Below are 25,946 nucleotides of genomic sequence, written 5' to 3' on the forward strand. Positions count from 1 at the left end.
GGTTACACTAGATTAAGCATTTTTCTCCAATGATTAAATGTATCTTTACCTATTTCCTGAAAAAGCCTAGGTTTTTATTTGTGGTTTAAGTGCATGCAAAGGTATCTCTGAAAGCCTTTTTTAATTAGCTTTTCACCCTTTAGCAGAGTGATTAGGAGGAGCAAGATTATAAATCCTTTCTCAATGTTGCATACATTAAGTTTTGCATTTTTTCAAATGCCTATTTGTTGTGTAGTGAGAGATAATAAAGTAGATTGAATTTTTTGTGCTAGTAATCCTTCTCTGTTTGTGATAAATAAACTTAATTTCCTTCTTATGTAAAGGATTTCACATTTTAAAATGCAGAGGGAATCCTTACATCCCAAAAGTGGCTGATATCTGTAATTGATGCGTAATACCATTTAACATTTCTAGGCTAATGTAACTTTTTAATGCATCAGGTTTCGAATGCACTATTTGCTTTTTTTATTGTATTACCATCAGTCTTTTTTTCTGACTAAACTTCAGTATTAACTTTTGTGACACTGACTTTGTAGATTGAGCATTTTTTGTGATTGTTTATCCACTTCATTATTCCACTTTGTATCTACTATACTTGTTTTAAAATGCTAATAGTGTATACTTCCAATAATGAAAAGATTTTTATGTGGTTTTTTTTAAGCCGGGAACTATTTTTGGTTTTGGGTTTCAGGAATTAATAAAATGAGAAGTAAATACAATAAATGTTTTATTAATTTTGATTTTACAGATTTATTTGCTTATTCTGATTTCTCTGATTTGTAAACTGGTCAATTTACTGTGGATAATTTAAATATAGCCACACTGTACTTGAATGAAGTTAATATAGAATCTAGCCTAGTTTCTTCAGTTATTTTAATGATGATGAAGGTTGTCTGTGCCATACATATGTATTTGAACATTTTCAGTCAGCCCTGCTTCTGCAGGCAGCAGGTCTTTCCCTTGATGTTTGCTGTATGTTCCGTATTTCTGCCACCATCTTCATACACTGGTAATAAAGACAAAACCCCAGATCTGTCATCAGCCTGATTCCTTTCCCGTTCTCATTTGCCATGCGGCTGCACAGACACTGATGCTGACACAAGGGAGGTCAGCTGAGGAGTGGTGAAGAGGAGGCACAAGACTGCTTCTGGTTAATGCCAGTTATTGATTATAGGACTGCAACAAAAAGTTAAGCATAGCAGAAGTATACAAAATTAAAAACACAGTAAAAATGGGGCTTTTTGAATACATCTGGTAGCGTAATGTGCAGCTACATTGAAATAGATGTTCGAAAAATGTAGTTTTGAATCAAACACGTAAAATGAGTCTTCTATATAAATCAGTGTTTATTTGTGGGTTTGTCTGAATTTCTTCAAAATTTGGTTCGTTGTCTGTGTCATAATAATGGTAAGAGTTGCTGAAATCAGTCAAGTATGTGCTGTAGCATGCAGTTTATGGTGGATTACCTGTTTCTTTCTGAGTTTCTACTGATTGCATGTAGTTTCTTTTCATGTGAAGTGTGTATTATGTAGAACTCCTACACTTTTAGAATGTTTGTATGTTTAATCAATTCATAAAACTGAGAACTTATTTAAATATTAAAAACATTTTTCTGTATTTGTAGTATATGGAAAAACTTTAACACTTTTTTCATCAGAAACCGTACATAACATTTTGTATTTGGAAGTGAAGAAAATGGATGTGAAGAAAATAGATGAACTTAATGACTCTCCTTGATAATCAGATGTGAATTTTTTTTTTGCAAATCACCAGTGCTAGTCTCTGAGGTATAGTGCTATTTCCAGCCAGTCTCAGAAGCATGATTGTAAAATGGTATTGTGATACCCAAACATCAATACTTCTACTTTACAAATATTTTTTTTAAAAAAAAAAAAGCTCCATGTAATTTTTCAGTCTCACAAACCAAGCTTGTAGTCTGAAAGATAATCTAGCCTGCCATTTTGGTTGTCACTAGTAGAAAAATAGGTTTTGAAGGTCAAAATATCCCTGTAGGGTTTGGGTGCTGGGTTTTTTTTGCTCTCTATCTTCTGAATAAGTATGTGCCATTTTTATATAATTTCTCTTACTGGCAATAATTTTGTCTTCAGGTAAGGCAATTTAAGCTTATTTCTACTAAATCAGTATTTTTCTCTTCCTCTAGACACATTTCCCATTTCATGCATAAAGTTCCTTTTCCATCCCCTCAGAGGCCAAGAATTCTAGTTCAGGTAAGTGTAAATTTCTTCTTAATAGCTATGTCTTAAGTGAAGACAAAATAGCTGTTGAATAGTTTAGTAAATGGAAAATGTAATTTTTATGTTCAAATTATTTTTTGTGTAGGATTCTTTTCCTAAATTCATACACTTAATTTATACAGATTTCTCACTGTTCTGTTTCCAGTTTAGTTAAGGACTTTAATGAGATATTATAAGAAACTGTTTAGTGAGCTTAGAACTTTTTTTTTCAGAGTAAATGAAAATTAATGAAAAACTACTCAAAATCAGCATCTGGTTTGACTTTTGCAATAGCTTTTGAACTGTTTTCTTCTTGCTACTGTATGAAGGTTGAGTGTAAAGTAAATAAAATTAAAACCAGATGTGAAGCATATATTCACGATTACCCATTTTCCCGAAGGGCTTTTTGCTGTCCTCTACATAATGGATAGCTCTTACTGAAAACTGCAGGAGCCACACACGTTCAACAGAGGCACTCTCTATCAAATATGACCCTTATTCTAGCCTACCTACAAGACCTACCATATTTTACTGTGTGTGAGTGAAATGGTATAATTGCTAGAATTAGGTTACCTATTATTTGAAATTTCACCGATGTCACTGTTGGTAGGAGAGAGGAAATCCCTATCTCAAAGACTTCTTAAGTGAAGCGTTATTAAATCTTCATATTTTTTTTTTCTCCTAAGAGGCAAAACCGGCAGAGACATGTTAAAATTTTATTGCTGAGAAAAGTCAGCTCTATTCTGCTTGTAGTTGTTATACCAATCCTGTGGTTTTGAACAAATTGTTACAAAATGATGTTACTCTCTGTTACGCTTGTATGAAATAAAATATGGAAAGCCCTGTGCAGTTTTCAGTCTTAATGTAGTAGCCCTTATGCTGGTGAAGTCTTTCAGAGTAAATGCAATCTTGGGTTATGTCTTTACAGAATGTATTCAATATAGAGTACTTGGATATCTAAAGAAGTGACATTTATTACTGTTTCTGAAAAGGGGTTGAAGAACACTTATACTGAAACTGTATCTGATGCTTCTGTCACTTTTATTATGATTTTAAAGTTCAAGTCAAAACCCAGTGTTTTTACATCTTGGGACTTTTTTGTATTCACATTCAATGAAATATTTGTGCTAGGGAACACTAAACACACATTTACAGAGAACTATAAGTGAGTTTAGAGAAAAGCATTTAAGTGTTCTAGTCTGAATTTTTAGGGAACTCTGTCAAAGTACAGATGGAGAACATGCTGCTTTTGAAGTAGGCAGTGGTAGCTGAGGTCTGTGAGCAAGTACTTCCTTCCAGCTGCTTTCAGGGACTTTTGAGTTGTTTGATACTGCACTGAATAAAATCACAGGTGATTGTATCTAAGATGCTTTCCCAAAAATAGTGTGGGAAGTGTCTGTATTCTTGAAAATTACAAGCTTTTAGGATTCCATTTCATTGAAGAAATAGTAATTTCTCTCTGAAGCTTGTTAATGTAAAAAACATGGTAGTCTTTTGCTAAATAATTAGTATAGCAAATCCTTCTGAATATGTGTTGCTGTAGAATGCCTTGTAAATGCCTATATGCTTTCTGAAAATGAGACCTGATATATTTTAATAACTACATGTATGCCAGTCTGGATGTGTAACCAATTTTTAGATCCTTCTTGGTGTCTGTTACAAGTGAGAGACAACATGACATGTGTCTGACTTAAGTTTCAAAGAATTTATAGCCATTAGTGAAATACTCAGGAATGTTCCCGAGTGCTATTGTTGATAGGTTGTTTCTGATCTGAAGTTTGCTAGACTCTGTTCTCCATGTCCGACATCCCCTTATGACACAGATGTTCCTGTTCTAATGATGTTTTCACAACCTGCAGACTTCAGGAGTGTGTTGAGTAATATATTTCTCCCTCTGAAGAATGGCAGCAGTAAGTGCCCCTTCTGCTGAAAGGAGACATGCACTTTGAATAGATGCTTGATTTTGTTTATCTACTTTTGCTGAAACACAAAAGTCATGGGATATTAGACTGATGCTTCCTTTCTGAGGGTAGTTTATGAAGGTTACCTCAGGCTGAAAAATAGGGGTCTCTGAGTTCTTTCATCGAACAAGGTAATGGTGGTGGTTGTCACAGGGTGACTTACTTGAAGACAAATGTAGCATGTAGAGTGGTGTGGCCATCCTCATTTGTCACTGAAGCTAAATGTAACATCAGCCTTCAAAAGCTCTGTGATGTACAATATGCAAGGAAGCAGAATTGCAGAGACTCTTGTTGATGTCGTACATTTTGTGTGTCTGTCCAGGAGCAGTGTTAGGTGACTTAGTGCTTCAGCATTTGTATTTTTAATTCATCTGATCTTCTGACTGCAGTGGGGTCTAAGGTGAAACATACTCAGATAGGAAATTTTACTAAAAGTGGTTGGAACTCGCACCTTAGTTGTACAAGTTGCTGTGACTTACTGAATTACTACTGCAACTGGTATGTGTGGTTTTGTATGATAGATAGAAAATGTGTGAGCACTTAGCAGGGAGGATTAAGCAAACTGGTATCTTGTTACCTTGGATTACTATGGCTGAAAACATCAGCTGACCTTTGATAAATTGATTGTATATCTGTATTCTTGTACTCATTTGAGTACTATTCATGCTGAATATATGAATGATTTCTCTTGATGTCATATCACTGTAAGAAAGAAATGTGAATTAATAAGATCTTTGTCTTGCATCTTCAACTAATGCAAATTTTAAAGATTCTATCAAAGCTGAGCTGAGCCGTTTCTACCAGCTAAAAGCCTAATTCCCATATCTTCTGAAGAAAGTATTACTTTATATTATGACCTGCCATGTTTCCCTTTCATGGATTTTTGTCCATCTATTTGCCCCTAAATCCAAAAAGAATCTCCCCCCAGCCCTTGAAAGCTGTGTTTGAACTATGGATCTTCACTTCCCTTAAAATACAGAAGGTTTAATTTTTCAGCAGTTAATATATTCAATTTTTGCAGTATTAGCTAGTTTAAATTCCTCTTTATGAATATGCAATGTATTCAATTCTGACTAAGAAAGGAAGAGTGTGCTTTGCCTGGTTTTTACTAAAAGATACCAATGCACAGTGCTGCACGCCACTTCTTAACAGTGCTGCACAACTGGGATATAGATGGTTTGGCTTAGTTTAAATTTTGTTTTTAGATGTTCTTTGCTATAGTTGTGTAATTTCTAATAAATATTTCCAAAGTTCAGAATAAAAAGAATGTATTTTAAAATCTTCCAGCTATCTCCACATGATAACCTGATTCTTAGCCAACCTGTGTCATCACCCCTTCCACTGAGGCAAGTAGCAGTATTTTCTGTTTAATTGTGAAACATATTCTGACTTACATTGTGGAAAAGATTTGGTACTTTGTGTTGTAATTGTGCAAGTTAATTACCTAGTCTGGTGCCTTTTGGAGCTAGTGTATCTGAAGTTTATTTATGTGATTAGACCTGACAATGAACAATATCTGTGTTTTCAAATAATTTTAGTGGTTCTTGAAGCAGAATACAGACTGTTAGATCCCCTTTTTAGGAGTTGGTACCTGGCTTCCAAGGTAGCGCAGCTTTTGTATCGCAAGGTAACTGAAGGAGTTCTGTAACTGTCTTAAATGTCATGTCTCTGTGCAGGAGACTGATTAAAGCAATGTATGTTTTCTGCTTGTAAATTGCATCTCAAAAAGAAAAATCGTCATGCATGTGTCCTGAAAATAGTCTAGACTGATTGAAGAGTCTCAAGGAATCATGGTTACTATTGGAAAGTAACCATTCTTCACTAAACAGTGAAGTTACCAAGTAATCTGCCTTGCAATCTCTTTAAAAGAAAGATTTGCAGATTTAAGTTTGTAAAATCCTACTTTAATGCCTTGTTTTCCATTCTGTTATTGAACATTTCTTTTTTTTTTTTTATGGTCCCTTGTAACTCACCAGTGTGTTTATATTCTGTAACAGTGGAGGCAAGTTTTCTACACTACTTCAGAATTTAGGACCTGAAAATGCAGTAACTCTACTTGTATTTGCTGTGACGGAACATAAAATTCTCATCCATTCATTGCGACCTTCTGTCCTTACTAGTGTGACAGAGGCATTGGTCTCTGTAAGTAACATTCTTTTAATCATACACATGTAAGTGGAGAAAAGAATGGTTTTTAGATAAAATCTAAAATTAGCAGTAGAGCTTTTAGGCCTAAAGGTTACTTAAGAATAAAAATAAAGATCATTAGAGAGAAAAGTTTATGTTGCTAATGATATCCCACAAAGACAGAAGAGAAGAGTAACTGTTGTTGGTTCTTTGTGTGTAAATATTGTAAATAAGCATGTTGTTTGGTCATCACGATGCACTAAATATGAGTTCCTGATTTTCTCAAATAGCACTGCCTTCTCTCTTGCAGAAGAATTTTAAATGCATGTTATTTTTCTGCCTGTCTTCACTAAGCATTGAAGAGGCTTTTTCCTACAAATTAAACACATTGAATTTTAGAGAAATGAGTGCATTTTTTATTTAATAATCTGCATCTAGATTTTCAGTAGTAATTATCTGCCATGTTAAATAATTTTGAAGTGGCAGTTAGTGAAGTGTGGTTTATACTTGCATAGACTATACTATTATACATGTTTAACCTATGTTTTTGTCTCTCTAAGATGATATTTCCCTTCCACTGGCCTTGCCCATATATTCCTCTCTGTCCCTTGGCACTGGCAGATGTGTTAAGTGCACCGTGCCCATTCATAGTGGGAATTGATTCAAGATACTTTGATCTCTATGACCCTCCACCAGACGTTAGCTGTGTTGACCTAGATACCAATACAATTTCTCAGTAAGTATTTATTAACAACTTTTTTTCCCATGTTTTTTTGCTTCCTGTTTTCAAAGGCAAAAACTGGCTTTTTGGCAAAACTTTGGGGAGTTTTGTTTGTTTTAAACCTCTGAACTTCCTAATACATCTTCTTGAAATGAGCATGCCAGAAATTTTATCTCGTGTTCAGCACAGCAGAGTGGAGGTGCAATCCTCATGGAACATTATTGCCTTTTATTCTATTACATTAAAATCTTATTGCACACGCTGGCACATTTCCTGGATTAACCATATTGTGTCTCACTTCATTGTCCCTGGAGGAGAATAGTCATTTTCGTTTTTCATGATCAGCTTCCGTGGTGTTGAAGAAATTCTAGTACCTTCACAGGGGCATCTGCTTGAAAATTATAACAATTAAGTCATACTCCATATCAGTATGAAGTATAGGAACTTCATGTTGAGAATTAGAGATGTGAACTTTCATGGATGAGAGAGTCTTCATTAAGACTTAGGATCATGCCATCATTAACAAACTGAAATAACAGTATTATAGTATTTCTCCTTCCAAACTCTACAGTGTACTACACTTTTCTGTCATACTATCTAGTATCTGAAATACTAGTAAGGGACAACTGTGCACTGTTAAAATCACTGGGAAACAATCCATGTTATGATATTCAAACCAAAAAATTATTTCCTTGTGATGATGTGGTACAAAAATAGACAAGAGGGTAAGGCTTCTAATTCAAGATTCTAAAACACACAAAATTAAACAAAACTGTATTTCAGAACTAAACTTTTATTTCAGTATAGTGTTTAATATACTCAGTATATACTTCGTGTAACTTCTCAAAGTCTTTGGTCATCATCCTCCTGTTGGTATCATCCTCCTGTTGGTACCAGTTTTTCAGCATTACTGTGCCTAACAAACTTTTTTCTTCCTAAATTTTCTTATTTGTGAGTTTATTTTGCTTCAGTAGCTGTGTGTGGATTTAGAGAAGGTTTCATATAAGTATTTGTAAATAGAAGGTTTTGTTAAGCATTTTATGCTGATAGCAAGTTGTACAGCAATTCTGCTCTGAAGTTTTTAGAAGCTAGTTCAAATTAGGCTGCAATAACTTCGGGTTTGGGTTTGTTACTTTTTGGTTAACAGGGACATGTTTGTGCTTTTCTTTTGGTATTTGTCTAATTAGCTACATATTAATGGAAAATAATTTATTTCCAGTTATTTCTGTTTTCATTCTACAGTTAGCTGTTTTTCTATGCATTTTCTTAGAACAGATTAATTCAGTTTCATCGTATGGAAAAAAGTGTCAAAACAAATGTTTACAGTTTTTGCAACTTTGAACGATTGGTTCTTGAGGTTTGCTGGTGCCCTCTGTTGACAAAGAACGTTGTAACTTTTTTTCATCATGATAATATAGTTAAATCCAAATCTATATGCATTAAACACAAAGTAGTTATCAAATTGATTTCAGGTTACTATGAGCGTTCTGGTCATTATCTCCATCCTAGTTTAAGTAATTACAGCTCAGAACACAGCATGTGTGGTGGCTGCTTGTGCAATGGTAGGTGCTTAATACTATTAATCCATCTTTCCTGAGTTCTAAGTGGATTCATTTCAGTGCTAAAGACTGGCTGCATAGTCATCATCCTGAAATATGGGGCATTGGTTTGGATGTCTGTGATCAAATCTCCACATAGTAAATCAAGTTTGACTTTGGTTTGGTTTCAGTCCTTCTCAGTTCTGTTTTAATGGAGCAAATTGTTCAATACACTTCACTGTTCTCCCATTTCTCTGGTGGGATAGAAAAAATTCTTTGAATACAGTGCTATACACACACATATTCCAGCGTATACTCATACTTTTTTTTTTCCCCTTCCAGAACTGGAGATAAGAAAGCTATTGCATGGAAGATCTTACCAAAGAAACCGTGTAAAAATCTGATGAACACTTTAAGTAATTTATATCAGCAACTGGCAGAATGTGAGTGGGAAAGTTCATAGTAAGATTTACACTGGATATAGTGTGCCATATTAACAGATAAATATAGCTAATTAAATATGTTCTTGAGTCACCCGTTAACACTAAACATGATGTTTTTGTACGGAGCAGGAAAATCTGTGCTTTTAAGTCCAGAGATTAGAACCCATGTAGGGGCTTCTAGGGTGGAGGAGACTTTTATATATATATATATATGTATAAAGGAGGTGCTTGATCTTACCCTTGTACCAAAAAAAGTGCAGAGCTTTTATGAGAAGGAAATAGTAAAGCAAAGAGTAGGCCAGGACCTAATAAAGACCGTTGTTTTGTCTTCAAAGCCTGCTCAAGTCTTGACAATTGAGATAACTTTGACACTCAAGCTGACAGTACTTTATCTTAAAATTTTAAGATGGAAATAACAAATGTTTTATAAACATTGGGGTTTAAAATGTATAGCACAATTACAGGACGCTTCTAAGAAAAAGTTGGTTGTTGATAGAATCTTCAAATACTGCAGAGCAAGGTATATTGAACCTTGATGTGAGAAAGCAGGCATATGAATAGGGATGATGTTTAGTGAAATTCTTTAAAATAAAACATTTGGAAATATAAATGTAGTCCAGGCCAGCTGATGTGCTTGGGTGTCATAGCTAATAGGGTTTGTGAAGGGGGAAGGAAGTCCATCAGCACTCTGACATTACCTGTCTGCTTAGAAAATGTTTTCCATAGACATTGGAGGGAGCCTTAAGGAGCAGTAACACAATTGTAAAATCAAGTTGCTGTGGCAGAGACAGCAAGTGGTTAAGACTTAAATCAGAGTATGAAAAGGATGGGATTGATCAACACTGCATGTTTGAGAAATACATACCTGGAAAGCATATTGCATGAGATCTTTGTAATTTAGGGCGCTTTTTTAAAGGCTGTTTACACCTTCTTGGCTATTGAGGTCACTAGAATTTAATCGTGTCCCAGTTAAAATGTATAGAAGGTAAACTTGAAGTGTGTATGCTGCACAAGAAAATGTGTGTAGGTGATAAAAATTGTCTGTTGCTTCAAAATTTTGATGTGTATTACTGTGAGGATTTCTTTAGAAAAATTCTTAAACCTTATGTTCTCTATACTCTATAAAAATAGTGGTGCTGATCTTTAAACAATTTACTCTATAATAGGCATTTAACATGGTATCAATATGAGGTTGACTATAATTATATTATGTGGAAGGACAGTAATGAAACCATCCTTTCACTTGAGACATCATTAGCATATTACCATACTTTGTGTGTGTAGCAGTGAAGTCTTAGCTAGAGTTCTGATGGCTTTAAAATGTTGATACAAGTATCTACTTTAAGAATAGGGATTTTGCTAGATCTTTTTTAAAAAAATGCTTGCTTTCTCTCTGTACCAGTGTTTTGCATTGTGTTGTGTTTTGATGGCTTCACTTTGTATCTGAGTGGTATTTTTCTGAGTGTATAGATACTTAATATGTATCTTCCACTTTTTGGGAATACTTTGAAATGAAAGGCACTGTAAAAAAAAAAAAGTAACACACATCCCATCTATGTATTTGTCCCTAAAATATGCTTCTTTAATCAGCTCTTGTATAAAATTTGACATGTTTTTATAAACAGCTTGCTTTGAGGGTTTTTTTTAAGCTCTGTCCATACTGGTTCTCTCTGTTGCTGTAGTAACTAATGTGCTGAAGAAGTAAATGTGTCTTGCTTTTGGCATTATCCAGAGATACATGAGTTGTATAAGGTCAAGCTGAATCCATTGTCGCATGCCATGATTGAGTTTAATCGCATATATTTTAATCTGTTCCAAATTTAATGGAGCTCAGTAATCAGTGAATCTAGTAGGATAAAGAGAATTTTTTTATCAATATTGAAAAAAAAAAAAAGAAAAGATCTGAAACGTTATAATATTGTTTTTGTTCACAGTGCAACAGCGACCAAGAGAAGATGCATTAATGGAATTAGCAATGAATGACTATGATTTTAATTCTGGGAAGAAATTGCATCTGTTAGATTTGGAGATCCAGGAAGCATTCCTGTGTTTCATGGCCTCAATACTTAAAGGTTACAGGTCTTATCTCAGGCCAATAACAGAGGCACCCTCTGAAACAGCCACAGATGCAAGTTCTCTCTTTGAGCTACAAGGTGAAGAGTCATAAACTTGTTTTATGTATATTAATTTTTTATTTTCGATTCTCTCTTATTTAAAGAATAAAAATAGTTGCAGTGTTAGTGTTGTGAATGATGTTAGAAATGTAAGTGTAGAAGAAATTGCATAGTAGTGGGAAAGATTACAGAAGGGTTATTGCTCGGTAGTAGAATGTATGCTGACTTTTTGGTGAGGGCTTTTTGTTTTAGGCATTCTTACATGCTTCTAATTTCATTTCATAGGTTTCCTCAAAAGTCGAGATCGTTCACATCAGAAGTTCTACACACTGATGACCAAAACTCAAATGTTTATTCGCTTCATTGAAGAGTGTTCTTTTGTTAGTGATAAGGATGCAAGCCTTGCATTTTTTGATGACTGCGTAGATAAAGTAAGCATGTCTTCATAAGAATATAGGTTTTTTTAACTTCTGTTGTTATTTACATTATCTGATATAGTACAAGAAGAATATATTTGAAGTGCAAGTTTATTTCTCTTTTTTCTTCTACTTCCTTTTTTCTAGCCACTGGAGCCTTCCATTTTCCTTTTTTGTTGGGCTTTGTTTCATTTTCTGCTTCAAATTCTTCAAAGTGTAAATATAATATTGTAAGAACAAATTAGAAGTGCTAATTTTCACATGTATGCAAGCTTAGTAGGAAGTGTAATATTCTGACTGTAAAGTAGCAACTTTGAGCTTCTTCATCAGAAAATTATATTCCTTAGATAAGACTACAAGCATTTTTATATCTTGTGTAATACTTCATGCACCCATTTAGGAATGGGGTTGATGAGCAGCACACTAATAGATATAAGGCAGTCTGAGTATTTTTTTAATCATTATAAATAGAAGGTTCTTTGACCTTTTTTTAAACAATGTGCTTAAAAACAATTCTTTCTAATAGTAATTCTCTAGTTACTATTAGAGAATTTTTAGAAAGCTTGTACTGAAAGTAAATAATTAAAATGAATCTCTGTCAATTCTCCTTTCATTCATACTGCTGTCACTTGCTTTCCCCAATTCCCCAAAACCAGCTTGCTGATGTAACTATTTTAAATATAGTGCTTATGTTGATACTCTTCTCTTGGATAAGAATATTTTGCAATGACGTTGTTATCAAATATTGATGGATGTGAAATGTATAGGTTTCTTAAAGCCAGCAAGATTTATTATGTTGTGTCATGTATAAGCTGCAAAGGTAGGTTGACATTTTGTGGGGGTTCTGTTTACTGTTGTGTTTGTGTTGCAGTAAAGGAACACCTTGCTATCTGCTGCTATGCTAATTCTCCCCTTTGTAATGAGAAGGAAGGGCAATTGTTAAGGTTATGTGACAAGGAGAGTGAAAGTGCAATGTGATCACAATAGGTGTTTTTCTTGAAACAAGCTTAGAACTTCTGCTGGACTGGAGCTCACCAAGTGTTGGATTTCCCAGTTCAAAGTGGATTTCCCTTTTAGTCTTTTGTAGAAGTATCACTCAGATTTCTAAAAAATCCTAAGGTACTTATAAGAGAGGTCCACATTAGTATAGTGTTGAGCACTGTGAAGACCTAGTTTTCTAAACAGTATATTTTACGTATATTAGCTTCTGAAAACTCCCTGTATTTCCAAAGAGGATCTACAGAACTGTTTTGAGGCTGCTTGAATTTTTTTCACTTTAGTTTTTGTTTTCAGAAGAACTGAAGTGAAACCCACAATCTTATATCCCTCTTTGCTTCTATTGTAACATGAAAGAAATTTTTATTAATATTATAAGAAATTACACATGTACTTGTCATCTTCATGGCTACCTGTAATACTGTTCTGGGACGCTGTTTCAGTAATGCACAATTGTCTAGGATTGCCTGTAAAGTAGGTCACCTGCTGTTTGTTCCACAGGAATTAATACTGAAGACTATGAAAACTGCTATTTATAGTTTCTATTTATGGCTATTTCTGCTATGAAAGTGCAGAAGAGCTGAAAGGAGTTGTTTTGAAAACAAATCTGAAAGCAGTTAAGTTTGAGAGAAATATAAAAGCATGGTCTAATGGTATTTAATGCTCTATGGCTTTTGCTAGTCTCAATATTTTATTAGTAGTAGTTCTCAAAAGTGTGCTTCTCAGTTCTACAGCATGAGTTGCAGGTATGCGTGGGTTGTAAATGGATTTAATTACAAACATTTCTGTAATGTTCACTCAGTTATCCTATAGTTCAGTTAAAAAGCCTTTAACATGTAGTGCTTGCTTTGTTCTATGCCAGTTAGTGTTTAAAAATGGAATATACATACCCCAGTGTCTAAACACTGTTGAGCAGTACTTAGTTTCCATCGTGTTGCAGGTTAGTTCTCTGACTAATGTTAAATAGGATTTTTATTCAGAATGCAATGACTATGTAAGTGTCAAATTCTATCTGTTATATTTCATTTTATAGAATGGTTTATGAGGGCACTGAAGTTGATGCCCTAGCTAACGTTATCTTGTCTGGGAATTCAAACAATTCTTCTGAAAAAGTAATACTTAGGTTGCTGATGCTACTGTGAGACTGCACATAATCTGTGGAACTGTTGGAGCTTTCACCTTTTCTAAAAGGTTAAGTAACCACTTGTACAGCTGAAGCAGAGACTCATCTGTTCTAGTAGTGATAGTTATTTTGCTAGTTGAGGCTGTGGGCAGCTTCTTTCCACTATAAGAAAATGCTCGTGACTGTGCCATGAGAATAAATTTTATGGAAAACATTTATACTTCTCTGATCTATTTCTGTCAGTGAGGATTTCATTCAGTTTTGTTAATGGGACAACTACTTCTATGCCAGTGATAATTGTGGGGAAACTGAGGCATGGGAATTGCTATGCATTTAAGATTTGTCATGGCTTTAGAATTGCTTGTGAAACTAGGTTTTCACTGACATGAGGGAGTGTGTTCCCATGTAGGATTTCTTTGAATGATGATATATCTGCCTCATCTTCTCTTTCCTGCTTCTCTTTCTTGATTTCTCTTATTTCTGATAGTATGCTTAACAGTAACATACAAAGTCAAAATATTGAAGTATACCAAGGAATGCTATACGAACTAGAGCTTTAGCCAAGATGCTCTACTTTGACCAGATAGATACGAGATTTGAATGATTCCACTAAAGTGAATATTTATTTATGTATTAATGTCTTTCACTAGGTGAACCAGTACCTGAAAAGGTATGTGTGAAAGAGTGATGTCATGGGTTGAAAGATGATACAACACTTTCTTATGGTTAGTTATAAGCCACTGGGTTGAGACAATTTTTATGTACTGTGAAATTAGTTATCTATAAAATATAATCTAAGACCTGCCTCAAATAATTTATAAGAATAGTTTAAACTGAAGAGTAATCTATTCTACATGTTATTTTATCCTAGGCAGCAGCAGCAGAGATTGTAATTGATTACTCATTTTGTCTACTGAAAGATATAGTGTAATTGTCTCTCATGTTTTCATTTTTCCAGGAATTCAAAAATTATCTCAATTCAATATTTAAGCCAGTGGCTTTATTGTATTTCACTGGTGAAACTTGTAACTGTGGGGTTTTTACATCCTTAGAAGTATTTAAATTACCAAGTAAGGTTTCGTTTATTCCTACTTTTCAAGAGCCATATGTTCTTGCTACTTGGCTGGTTCGATTTGCTAATACTTTCCATCTGTCTCATGCAGTAAAATGTGTAATTAAGAACACCTCTTTGTATGTTTATCAAATTTTAAATATTCAAGAATTCTACTGAAACTATTTGATGTATTTCCACCTCACTGGAGGGAGAGAACTGTGGAATATACTTCTTTTTGTTCATTAATTCTCTGTTGCTAAACTCTTAAGGCATGAAGAACATGCATTCTTGGGTTCCACAGGTTGTTTATTCATTTCTTTGAAATAATGTACCATTTGGCTGTAATTTGTTTGCCATTTAAACCATTTCAATAACGGCTATAAATGTAAACTGTGACAGTATTTGAGCTGAACACTGGGGCTATCCATATGTGAATAAAAAGCATGGTCTGTGCACTACAAAGTAAATAGTTTTTGATAGTGTCAACTCTTTGAGATGGAGACGTGTCTCATGCCACAAGCAGAAGCAGCGCTTATGAGGTATTGGAGGATACACGATTGGTGACAGAAAATCAGAGACAAAACAATACAAATACAAGTACAAATGTCAAGTAAAGGCTCTTGGGTGGAATGTAATCCATGTTATATTTGCTCTGTTCCTAGTGGTTTCTGTAATGTGAGCAGTAGCAGTAGGAAGCTTGTAAGTTAAAGGCGTGTCTGTTCTTTTTCTCAAAGGGAAACAGTTCATAGTTTCCCAAAACCTTGTTTGGGGTGGCCAAGTTTTGCTTTGGTTCTTTAGTTTTGTCTCCAGCAATGGAATAGAATTCTTTCAGTGAAATTGTTGGACAGTTTTCTCCCACTTGATCCTGCAGTTTGATGCCTTGAAATTTGCCTGGAGCCTTGGAATATGTCTGTGCTGCTGTCTTTAAATTAGGGGCATTAATTTGGGGAGTGCAAATCTATCCTCCTCTCTGCAACAGTCAGGCTAGCAAAATAAAGATTTATGGTCAAATTGCCAGCTACAAAGCTCAAAACAAAACAGGTGCAGCTGTAATTTATGCTTAATTATAGTATTATTACAAGTTGCCTTTGTTATCCATGAACTGCATTTCTATCCTAGCTATGAGAGGACAGGACCACGCAGTATGTGCTTTGTCTTCACACATACAACTGTTGAGTTATCTGAAAGAGAAAAAAATCATGAAGCTACCCTTCACCTTTCAATTACTGTTTTCTTAGAGAAAATAAAAAGTTACTTCCGTCCCCCTTTAATTTAGTGAGGTCAGACATTTTTATTCCATTATCTCTTTCAATGCATATTTATTTCTGCAATGTCTGCAAACTGTCATGACCTTAATGACTATGTAAGTGACTGAAATTACTAGATAGCATTGCTTGTAGATTCTGTTTATCTCAGACAATTGGATTAAGTTTGTTATTGTTTTCAGTGGTTAAAATAGAGGAAAAAAATAGGTCTTATTTTCATGTTTAAAAATAAATTTCAACTTACTGCTGCAGTTGGAAACATGGTTCCAGAAATGGTTGTATCCAGAAAGATTAACCTCTTTGTATAACTACTTGTAATATTTACCTGAAAACAGTCAATTCAGAGTATATTATTAAACAATTATTGTTGTGTTGGGGTAAAGTTTACAAAAAGGATGCAACACTTATTATTCTCATAATTTTGCAAGTCATCCTTACTTTTAAGATGCAGTCCTTTGCCAATACAGACTTTGTCCTGCTTGACCTTATAGCTGTAACAACAGAAAATACAATAACACTAGTAACTACTTTTTCTTTTAACATAACTTCTCCAGGTAGACATGGACAAAACTGGGGAAACACGACTTATAGAGCTGGATGAGTCATACAAAAGCGAGCATACAGTTTTTATAACACCACCTGAGATCCCTCATCTGCCAAATGGCGAAGAGCACCCTCTACAATACAGGTAACCTGAGGACACAGCAAGATGCTAGCACAAATCCTAACAGCTGCCCTTGTAGAGTTTAGTTTCTAGGTTCTTGTGATAGCCACGAAGTACAGACTTTTCTGTAAAATCTGTACAGATTGTCCCTTTATGTTGCTCAAGTAAAAATGTGTGTGTAAAATGCCTACTGTGCCAGCTCTTTTCAAGTTTTAATGATTTTGAGTGTGTGTACACACAGAAGCAATAATACTTAATAAAGCTGGCTGCATGTTCACATTACGTTGTGCTAGCTGTTGACACTTTTTAAGGTTAAAATTGAAATTAATGGACCCAGTCTGTTGGCCTGCTGCTACTGCTGATAACGATACAAGCTGCAGATGCTCTTTGGAAAGAGAGAGTATTTCAAAGAATCACTGAAAACTGGTGTTACTAATTTAGTAATTATGTCAAATGAGTCTGTCTATTGGTTTCCTTATTACTTCTGAGAAACATCTTAAAATCTAATTTAATCTTTTAGATAGTTTGATATTGTTCATATTGATTTTTATAAACATCTGTCATGTGAAGCTCAGTAGGGACTAAGCCACACAGATTATTTTTTTTATTAACTAGAATCAATACTAATGCATTTGACACATTAATTAAAGAAAATGCTATGAAAGCAAATATATTTATCAATTTAAGTTGCTTACATAGAAATAGCAGGTTAAGAGACTGTTTGTGCAGGGTTATGAAATCATGGAGATGGATTAGTAAACCACTTTGTCAACGGTGTCTTTAAAGGTTTACTTTTGTGTTTTCTATTTCCTGTGTAACTTCTAGTGCAACCGTGCAATTGATTTCATTTGCTATTATGCGATGTGTTTGCTTTAGAACTGCCTTACAGAAGCGAAATGACGCATTTCTTTTACAGCTACAATGGATTTCCAGTACTAAGACTGGATTTGTTTGAGCGCCCTGAAGGATTTCTCACAGCACCAAATAACAAACTGTCCTCAAAAGCCAGTAGTCCCAACAGCCCATCGCCAATGTTCAGAAGAACTAAACAGGTACTTGCAGGTATTCTTGTGGCATGAGGCGCTTTGGAAAGTGAGAGCTTGCTGCCTTTGTCTTGAGTTTGGCCATAAAGACTGACTGGCAGTGGCTGCAGCCTAACTAACGGTTCTTCACTGCTACAGTGACTGCAGGGTAGCCATGCTAATTGTTCTTTGGATGTTTACCTGTGCTTCTTGCCTACACTGTATTGCACAGGGCCCCTGTACACAGACTGTCATTTGCTCTGCTGTCCCTATACCTTCCACATTCTTCACGCTGTTCTCCCTGAGCATTAACTGTTGGGCTTCCACATCCACTTTTTCATTGCTTTTCGCTGTCCAGGGCTTTAAGAGGGGCTCTGACTTTGAAACGTTTCTTACAAAAAATGCAGTCCAAAACCAATAGACATAAATTTAAAGAAATGCAAGTTTCTAGGAGGGGAATATTGCACAGAAATTGTTTTTGGCATCATTCTGCTTTCATTTTCTTTTTCCACTTTATTATGTTCATATTAATGTTGCTGTTTCTGTCGGTATAATGATACATGTTCAGTTTTTAACATACAGGCTTGTGTAATGTGTATGTAAATATACACAAATAATCTTTATGATTCTTTACAGGAAATCAAATCTGCACATAAAATTGCTAAGAAGTACTCATCCATACCGCAGATGTGGTCCAGATGTTTGTTGCGTCACTGCTATGGTCTTTGGTTTATCTGCCTTCCTGCGTATGTGAAAGTGTGCCATTCAAAAGTCAGGGCTCTGAGAACTGCATATGACGTTCTACAAAAAATGCATACCAAAAAAATAGATCCACCTGATGAGGTAAAATAAGTCAACCCCAGAATTCCAGAAATACCCCATGGGTTTTATTGAATGAAGTACGTGTTTGGCTATAGAAGCACAATACTAACTTGTGTATTTTCAGGTATGCTACCGAGTACTCATGCAGCTATGTGGACAGTATGGTCAGCCTGTGCTAGCAGTGAGAGTGCTTTTTGAAATGCAGAAAGCTGGTGTTGACCCTAATGCCATTACTTATGGCTACTACAATAAGGTAAGTATTTTTGAAAGAGGAAGGGAAAAAAAAAAAAGGCAATTCTATCCAGACAAATAGAAGCAAGCAAAATAAGGGAGCAGTTCAGATGTAATTCTGTCATTTCTAGTAACTGGAAGAAATACAAGACAGAATAATTGTGTTGTCTTTGTTTTTGTAGGTTTAGAAGTCTACTTTAGAACTGTCAGTGTAACCCAATTTATTTAAGTTAATGATTTCACACCTGACTGTTTCTTAAGATTACTTTATTTGACTTTGATATTTCCAAAATAGGCCGTTTTGGAAAGTACCTGGCCTTCAAGCAATCGAGGTGGCTACTTCCTATGGATGAAAATACGAAACGTTGTTTTAGGAATAGCACAGTTTAAAAAAGCATTGAAAAAGTTACCAGCAAGCACCTCACATACAGCCATTCCTGGTAGAGTATTCACATCCTTTTCTTTATTTTCATGCTGATAGAAAGCTTTTGAAATAATTTTCTTGTTGTGAATTTGATGATAAAACCATTTTAGAGGAAAAAAAAATAAGTTCTTGCATGATTTTTAAAAAACAGCTTTTTTTGTATTTGAATCCAAAATAGTCTGCTCTTTATTTATTGTATCAGCTCTTCATGGAGACAAAATATGAACCTGAGATCTAGGTGATAATTATCCTACATGCAATAGCCAGTCTCATAACTGGCAGAAACTTCTGTCCAGCCTTACCTTTTTTGTTCTGCCCTCTTTTTTGACCTGAGTTAAGAGGCAACTAGAACTAGTCCTTGAGTTTGTAGTACTGTTTGCAGGTTCTGCGTACCAACTGAAATTAACATACTTATTTTTATCTAGAATGTAAGTACAATATTTGAGGCTGTAAACTTTGGTTTTCTTTCCAGTAAAGATTTACATGATATTCAAATGGCCATATTATCATGCTAGAGATTACCTGTAGTTTGTAATTTTTGTAGGTACTACTTCCCACAGTATTTGTAACTTAGTAAGGTAAGATAGTACATTTTAAAGTACCAGCAATATAGTTAGTTTAGTTGTAGCTGACCTTGGAAGACCTTTACAATATACATGCATAAATGTATGAAGGTTATTTGAATCCTCTTTCAAGGTCCCTTCCAACCAGGGCTATTCTGTGATTCCAAATATGTACAAATAAGTCTTTGCCCTGACAAACAGAATAGATATGATGGCCTTATGGCTAAAGTGTTTCTTCTAGACTCGGGAGACTACAGTCCTACTTCTGGCTCTGTCACTAGTCTTCTAGATGACCTTGAACGAATTTATTTTATCTCTGCCTGTTCTTCATGAAGCTGACCTTCCTGATTAATGATTTTTTTTTTAAACCTATCTGTGCAAAGCACTGTATAAGAGCTTAGCAGTGTTGATCTCAACTCAGACCATGTAAACTAAGGAAGTGTAATTAGTTCTTTACTAAGTAACTGTCATTTATATAATTAATGGGATTTGCTTTTGACATCATCTGATTTTTTTCGATATTTCTTTGCGTGAAAGCACATAGCTAGAATGCCTGCTGACTCTTCAGGCAATCTAAAAACTTCTTCATAAATTCCAGAATATTTTCTTATCTTTATAATAGCAACAAGGTCTTTACCCTCTCTGTAGAGATTCAGTGCAGCCTCTTTAGGGAAAAGAGGGAAAGAAGCTGACTTTCAGCTGTGTTGTAGCCTCTTGATCCTGGACAGGTGCTTACTGTTATCTCCTAGACTGCAGGAGAGTAAAACCCCTAAAGATGCTGTGGGGCTGCTGGAGACTCCAGGTTGGCCTGGACAAAGGACACAGAATGAGTGTGACTTGAAGTGCTCACTTAACATTTATAATGAACAGAAACTTATTCTGCTTTGTTAATTTGCTTTATCTTGGTGCTAATGCTTTGTAACAACCTGGAGGACGAACAACCATATTAGTGTTAAGTTCTTTAAATCACTCAATGAGACTATATTAGTTACACTTGAGTCAGTGTTTTGTCTTAAGAATGACCAGATATTGGCTTGAACATTTGCAGGGGTGTTTTTGGGTGGCGTTGATTATTTTTATTTTAATCATATTTTGCAAACAAACTCATGGTTGCTGCTGCATTGTTTCAATTTTTTTTACTTTCTAGAATAAAACCATGAGAATTACATGCATTAACTCTGAGAAACATACTACGCTAAAATGAAACCATGTTTAGATGCCTCTTAGAGTTCTTGAAAAGATGAGACAATTTGATCAAATAAACCAGGCAACAGAATCAAAGACAAGCAGTGCTTTAGTACAGTATTTAAAAAGAAATGTTGCAACTTACCCCTTTAATTTCATCCTGTAGAGCATCGCTTCAATGTTTATACTGTAAAAGTAAGCCAATCATTTTTCTCACTTTTTTTGTGGTAAAATGTTCACTGTTAATTGGAATGTACTTGATAAGAGGCCTTTGAATTGCTGTGGATATTCAATTTATTCTGTCTAACAATGTCACGCTATTAAATACCATAATTGTCTGTCTTCTGTCATTGTCCTGTTATGATAGGGGGAGTTTCAGACTTTGGCAATAACACATCATTCAAAGAAGCCAGGCAAGGGAAAACTTCTCTTCAAGATATACAAGAACAAAAAGAGGACAAGAGAGAGAGTGACTCCAGTTCTTGTATGTATCTTGTGAATACAGATATCTAGTTCATTGTGGATAAATAGCTTTTGCTGAAATCCCTAAGTGGGACAGCTCAATTTTTTACAGTGAATGTATGTGATAATGGCAGTTTACACTCATGCCTTAAGTTCTTTCCTCTAAATGTAATTTTCTGGATGTCTAATGGTTTAACTTTCAAAATTACAGTTCTTTTTTCCCTCCTCTGTTTCAAATAAGTGATAATGGTAATATAAAGGCTTAATGATAATTACAGCTTAATGTTTTTGTCTTTTAAAAAAATTAAATTGCTTTATAGGTATAATCTACAAGAAAGCCTTTTCTACCAGTCTGTTTTCTTTATAAATCCCACAAGAAGGAAACAGCTGAATTTTTGCAGGTCTGTGAAAGGTCTAAATTACTCAGCTCCCTGGAATTCTCAAAATTTAGGAGATGGATCAGAAATGAGAAGGGCTTTGGATTTGCTGTGGACCTTTTTTTTTTTTCTTCAGGTTTTACATCTGCTGTTCATGATTCCCTTAACTGCAGTTGAGCAGCATAGACTTAATGCAAGCGTAGAGCAGATCAGATTGTGTAGTAAAAATGTATAAGTACTATAGATTCCCATATACATTCATTGAAAATAGTCTTCATAATAAATGTTCTCCTAATAATATGATTATTCAAATTTTTCAGTGTGTTTTCCCCCAATATTTGAGTTAACTGTCCCCTTGTCAAGTGGAAATCATGTAAAAGTGTGAGAAAATATGGAACCAGAAAAGTTACTTCAGTGTTTTCTTTTCACCACAGTCTTCCTTCTAGCATAAGTATTTTTTTCTTCAGTTTGCTTGAAAATTTGTGTAAATGTTACCCACAGTCATAAGAACATACCTGTAAGATGGCAGGCAGGCTATTTAGGTTTAATGAAACTTTTGAGAACACAGAAAATGTGAATTCTGCCTAAAGCTTCTATTATTTTTAGCCATAATTAAGGCAAGTTTGTGGCTCTCTGTAGTAATATTCTATGCTGAAAATGTTTTGCACTTTTGATTACAACTTGAGAATATTAAGTTGCTTGCATTCCTTTAGAGAAGTAATTGTCTATTTTGGGTAGCCACCTGACAACAGAATTTGTCTTTCATATCAAAGACATAAATATAAATACTACAACACTTGCTTCATTTCTCTTGTGTAGTCATGGTCGTGGGGTAATGAGATCTATACGAAGACAGACTTATTGGCCCTGAGCTCTTGCAAAGGCAGGAGAAAATACTCCTACACCTATCTTTTGCAAGTGAACAAAGGCAGTCTTAGTCTCTGCAACCACCACAAGTTTTGGTATGCAAGTACTGGTTACTTGGACTTCGTGTACAGAAGCTTATGGAACTTCTAGTTATAAAAGTAATGCTGGGAATTAAATATCCATAGTTCACTTGTTCCAGCTTGAAAGCCTCTGCCCAAGTAGATATCAGCCTATGTGTCATGAGATATGTACAACATGCTGTCACTTAATTCTACATAAAGCATCTAATATTGGTAATGGAAACTTGAGACCTAAATTAAGTTGCTTTGATTCTAAAGAACTCTGTCCTCTTCTATCTACAGTGTCCGAAGTGGAGAGTGCAAAAGGGAGTGGTGATTGCCTACCTAAACTAAATTATCAGACCTCAAGTAACGAAAAAGCCGCTTCTAGCATAGTGCGGCTCAATGGTACCATTGACAATACTGTAGCAGAAGCTAGCACGGGTGAGTGGATGAAAAAATAGATTTTGATTCTTGTGTAGTTTTATATATATATTTATATATATATATACACACACACATGCCATTTCTAACAAGAGCTTTAAGTATTGTGCCTGAGTTCTGTTGTCCGTAAAACATCCAGTATTTTATTGGTGTAATGGCAGTGGCTGATTTGTGGGAGCAAGTTTAGGTTAGAGTCTGCATATGCTGTGTCAGGGAGATGCATCTGAATATTGTGCATTTCCAGATTTTTTTTCTTGTTTGTTTTGTTTTGCTGTAGTTAACATCTGCTTACAAAATCCCAGGTCTTGTTTTTTTCTTATAACCTCCAGCAACTAATAAATTCTTTCAGGATAGACAAGAGGCTTCTATGCAGTACAATTAAAAGAAACTTTCAGGCATTTTCACAAGTCTTTAGTAATGTCAAATCTGGTTATTATATTACTGTCAGCTGTGCCTGAAATACTGTAATATCATACTTTCAAGTCTGCATCTTTAAGCTCTGGCAAATATTGCCAGAGAAATCTCTCAAACTCCTTTTGTGGGCTCCATTTCTAATTCATCAGGTTAGAAAGTGTTGCTTTTTTTTACCTTTTCCTAGATACCTTTGCTGTCCCTAGCTTTCAAACCTCTGAATAATGGAGTATGTCTCCAAAAGAGGAAACTAAATACATCTGAGACTTTTCTTGATGGTGTCTCTCAAAGTACTTGGGTTGTATGATTTGGCTCCCTTTTAAATGTTTTATTGTCTGACCCTTCTTAAAAATTATGATAATGGTCAACTCAACTTTTCAACCACTAGCATAGTGAACTCCATCTCTGTGTTGTAAACTGTTCGAAAGATGAGACAAACTTGCATTCTTTAGTAATTTTGTTTAGTTTTCTTGCATAGCAAGAAATAAAGCACCTTGTTTCATCTGTTTTTCAGAGAGTTCTGTAGGATTGCTGTTTACATCATCTTTTGAGGATGCCAGTGAAGCAGAAGTTATAAAAAGTAAATCCTTAAGAAAAAGACATAAAAGCGCAGTAGAACCTGACTTAAGGGAGATACCATGGGAAAGCAGGAACCGTAACCTGAGTGGAGATGGCTTAGTGGGACTCATGATAAATAGAATAAATCGAGAAGCAAACCCTGGAGAAATTGTTGAAAAACTAGGAGCTGATGCCAAAATCCTATCTAGTGCATTACAGAAAAGCATAAGGCCAAAAACTCTTAATATCAGAACTTCCTCTTTAGGATCTAAGAGAGAAAGCCTGGAGAAAGAATCTAGTGATGAAGACGCAGCTTTTGATTGCAGTTTTACGGATAAAACAGAGTCTCCTGTTATCTTTGATCTGGAAGACTTGGATGCAGAACCTGAAACATCTACAGCAGTGAAATCCTCCAGTGAAAAATCTAGAAAGCTGCAAAGAAAGAGCAGCTTTCCAGTAAAGCTGGTTGAAAAGACAGATGTTGAAACTGGATTTGATCCACTGTCTCTGCTGGTTGCCGAGACAGAACAACAGAAAGAGGATGAGGAGGAGGATGATGATAGAAGTGTTTCTACTCCATCTGCAAGACGAGATTTAGCTGAAGAAATAGTCATGTACATGAACAATATGAGCAGCCCTTTGTCAAGTCGTGCCCCAAGTATCGAGTTGCAAAAACCCTGTGATGACAGAAATGCTAATAAAAAGAGCCCAACAGTAATCCAACCTTGTAGGAGGTCCAGCCTTCCCCCAAACTCCCCAAGGCCATCCAATCTTACCAAATCCAAGAGTTATCATGCAAAATATGAAGAAAGGCCAAGAGACAGGCTTTGGTCCTCCCCAGCTTATTCCCCAAACAGTCCAGCAAAGGAACAGTCCCAGGATGCAGCTAGTGCATTAACACTTGTGTCTTCACCGTCATTCAACTTGGATACGCTGTTAACACCTAAGTTTGATGTTCTAAAAAGCAGCATGTTTTCTGCTGGAAAAGGGGTTGCAGAGAAAGCTAGCAAATGGTACTCAAAATTTACAATGTACGCTGCATCCTCAAAGGTAAATTTTCATAATTTTTTTCGCCCCCCAGAAAACCTAAGTTGCTATAAATTAAGGGAAAAGCTGTGTAAAGGTTTAATTGCTGACTCCTATGTGATGAATCCCCATTTGAATGACATGCGTCATGGTAGACTATGTGCATTAAGTTGTTTTACCCATACTTGAATTGCCAGGATCCTAATTTTATTGTCCTGAATAAAATAAAATTTTGGTCTAGTATGGGTTTGGAGTATATTTAATAGGAAAACATAAGTATACTATGGTGTGTTGACAGGGCAGAGAAGACTGCTCTGCCTTCCCTTATATACCTAAAGAAAAAATACTTAAATAAACAATAATGTTTTTAAGTCTTTACTGCTTTTATGAAAAAATCTCGTATTGATTACCAAAGTAATTTAAGGCTAATTTTGGGCTGAGGTCATTTGGTTAGAATGTTCTTTGCTGTTACCAACTCAAACCAAAACTCATTTTGTTCTCAGTCCTTGGGAATGAAAATAGATGCTGTTTGCTGTTGCTGTATTGCCCTAATGTGCTTAAAACCAACCTGAGACTAATTAACTAAAGTGATAATGATGCCTTGCCTACCCTAATGTATCCTATGGCTGCTGATAACTTTTATAGCAATGGTGGGAAAGAGTTATAGGATTAAAATGCTTAAGTTTTCATTTAAATATTTTTATTAGAAGAACCTTTAAAAAAGAATCCTCATGTAGCTATTTAACCCTGAGTGAAACTTGCCTTCTTTCACATCGGTTCTGAGCTGAAGGGTTTTCCAAGGAGGGGGAGTTCACACCTTGAATTTACTGAGACAAAGG

At 35.2% G+C, this 25,946-nt stretch overlaps 1 protein-coding gene across 10 annotated transcripts in view; it reads left to right on the plus strand.

Annotated features, from left to right (window-relative positions):
- Nucleotides 1-25,946, plus strand: part of DENND4A (DENN domain containing 4A) — a 61,954-nt gene that overhangs the window by 25,323 nt on the left and 10,685 nt on the right. For 8 of the 10 annotated variants that reach the window (XR_012630491.1, XM_074881040.1, XM_074881039.1 and 5 more), the window contains exons 8-22: nt 2,162-2,228; nt 5,483-5,541; nt 6,172-6,337; nt 6,883-7,058; nt 8,924-9,024; nt 10,959-11,177; nt 11,424-11,569; nt 16,547-16,680; nt 17,573-17,708; nt 18,315-18,521; nt 18,625-18,753; nt 19,027-19,171; nt 21,271-21,387; nt 22,972-23,112; nt 24,038-25,131. Coding sequence is in view for 9 of the 10 variants with exons in the window: in XM_074881040.1 (XP_074737141.1) it covers nt 2,162-2,228; nt 5,483-5,541; nt 6,172-6,337; nt 6,883-7,058; nt 8,924-9,024; nt 10,959-11,177; nt 11,424-11,569; nt 16,547-16,680; nt 17,573-17,708; nt 18,315-18,521; nt 18,625-18,753; nt 19,027-19,171; nt 21,271-21,387; nt 22,972-23,112; nt 24,038-25,131 (3,037 nt within the window). In the remaining variant the exon portion in view is untranslated. The remainder of the gene's footprint in view (nt 1-2,161; nt 2,229-5,482; nt 5,542-6,171; nt 6,338-6,882; nt 7,059-8,923; nt 9,025-10,958; nt 11,178-11,423; nt 11,570-16,546; nt 16,681-17,572; nt 17,709-18,314; nt 18,522-18,624; nt 18,754-19,026; nt 19,172-21,270; nt 21,388-22,971; nt 23,113-24,037; nt 25,132-25,946) is intronic. The other 2 variants (XM_074881042.1, XM_074881046.1) reach the window with 1 other exon arrangement.

This window comes from Strix uralensis, chromosome 11, assembly GCF_047716275.1.
Source record: "Strix uralensis isolate ZFMK-TIS-50842 chromosome 11, bStrUra1, whole genome shotgun sequence".
Lineage (NCBI taxonomy): Eukaryota > Metazoa > Chordata > Aves > Strigiformes > Strigidae > Strix > Strix uralensis.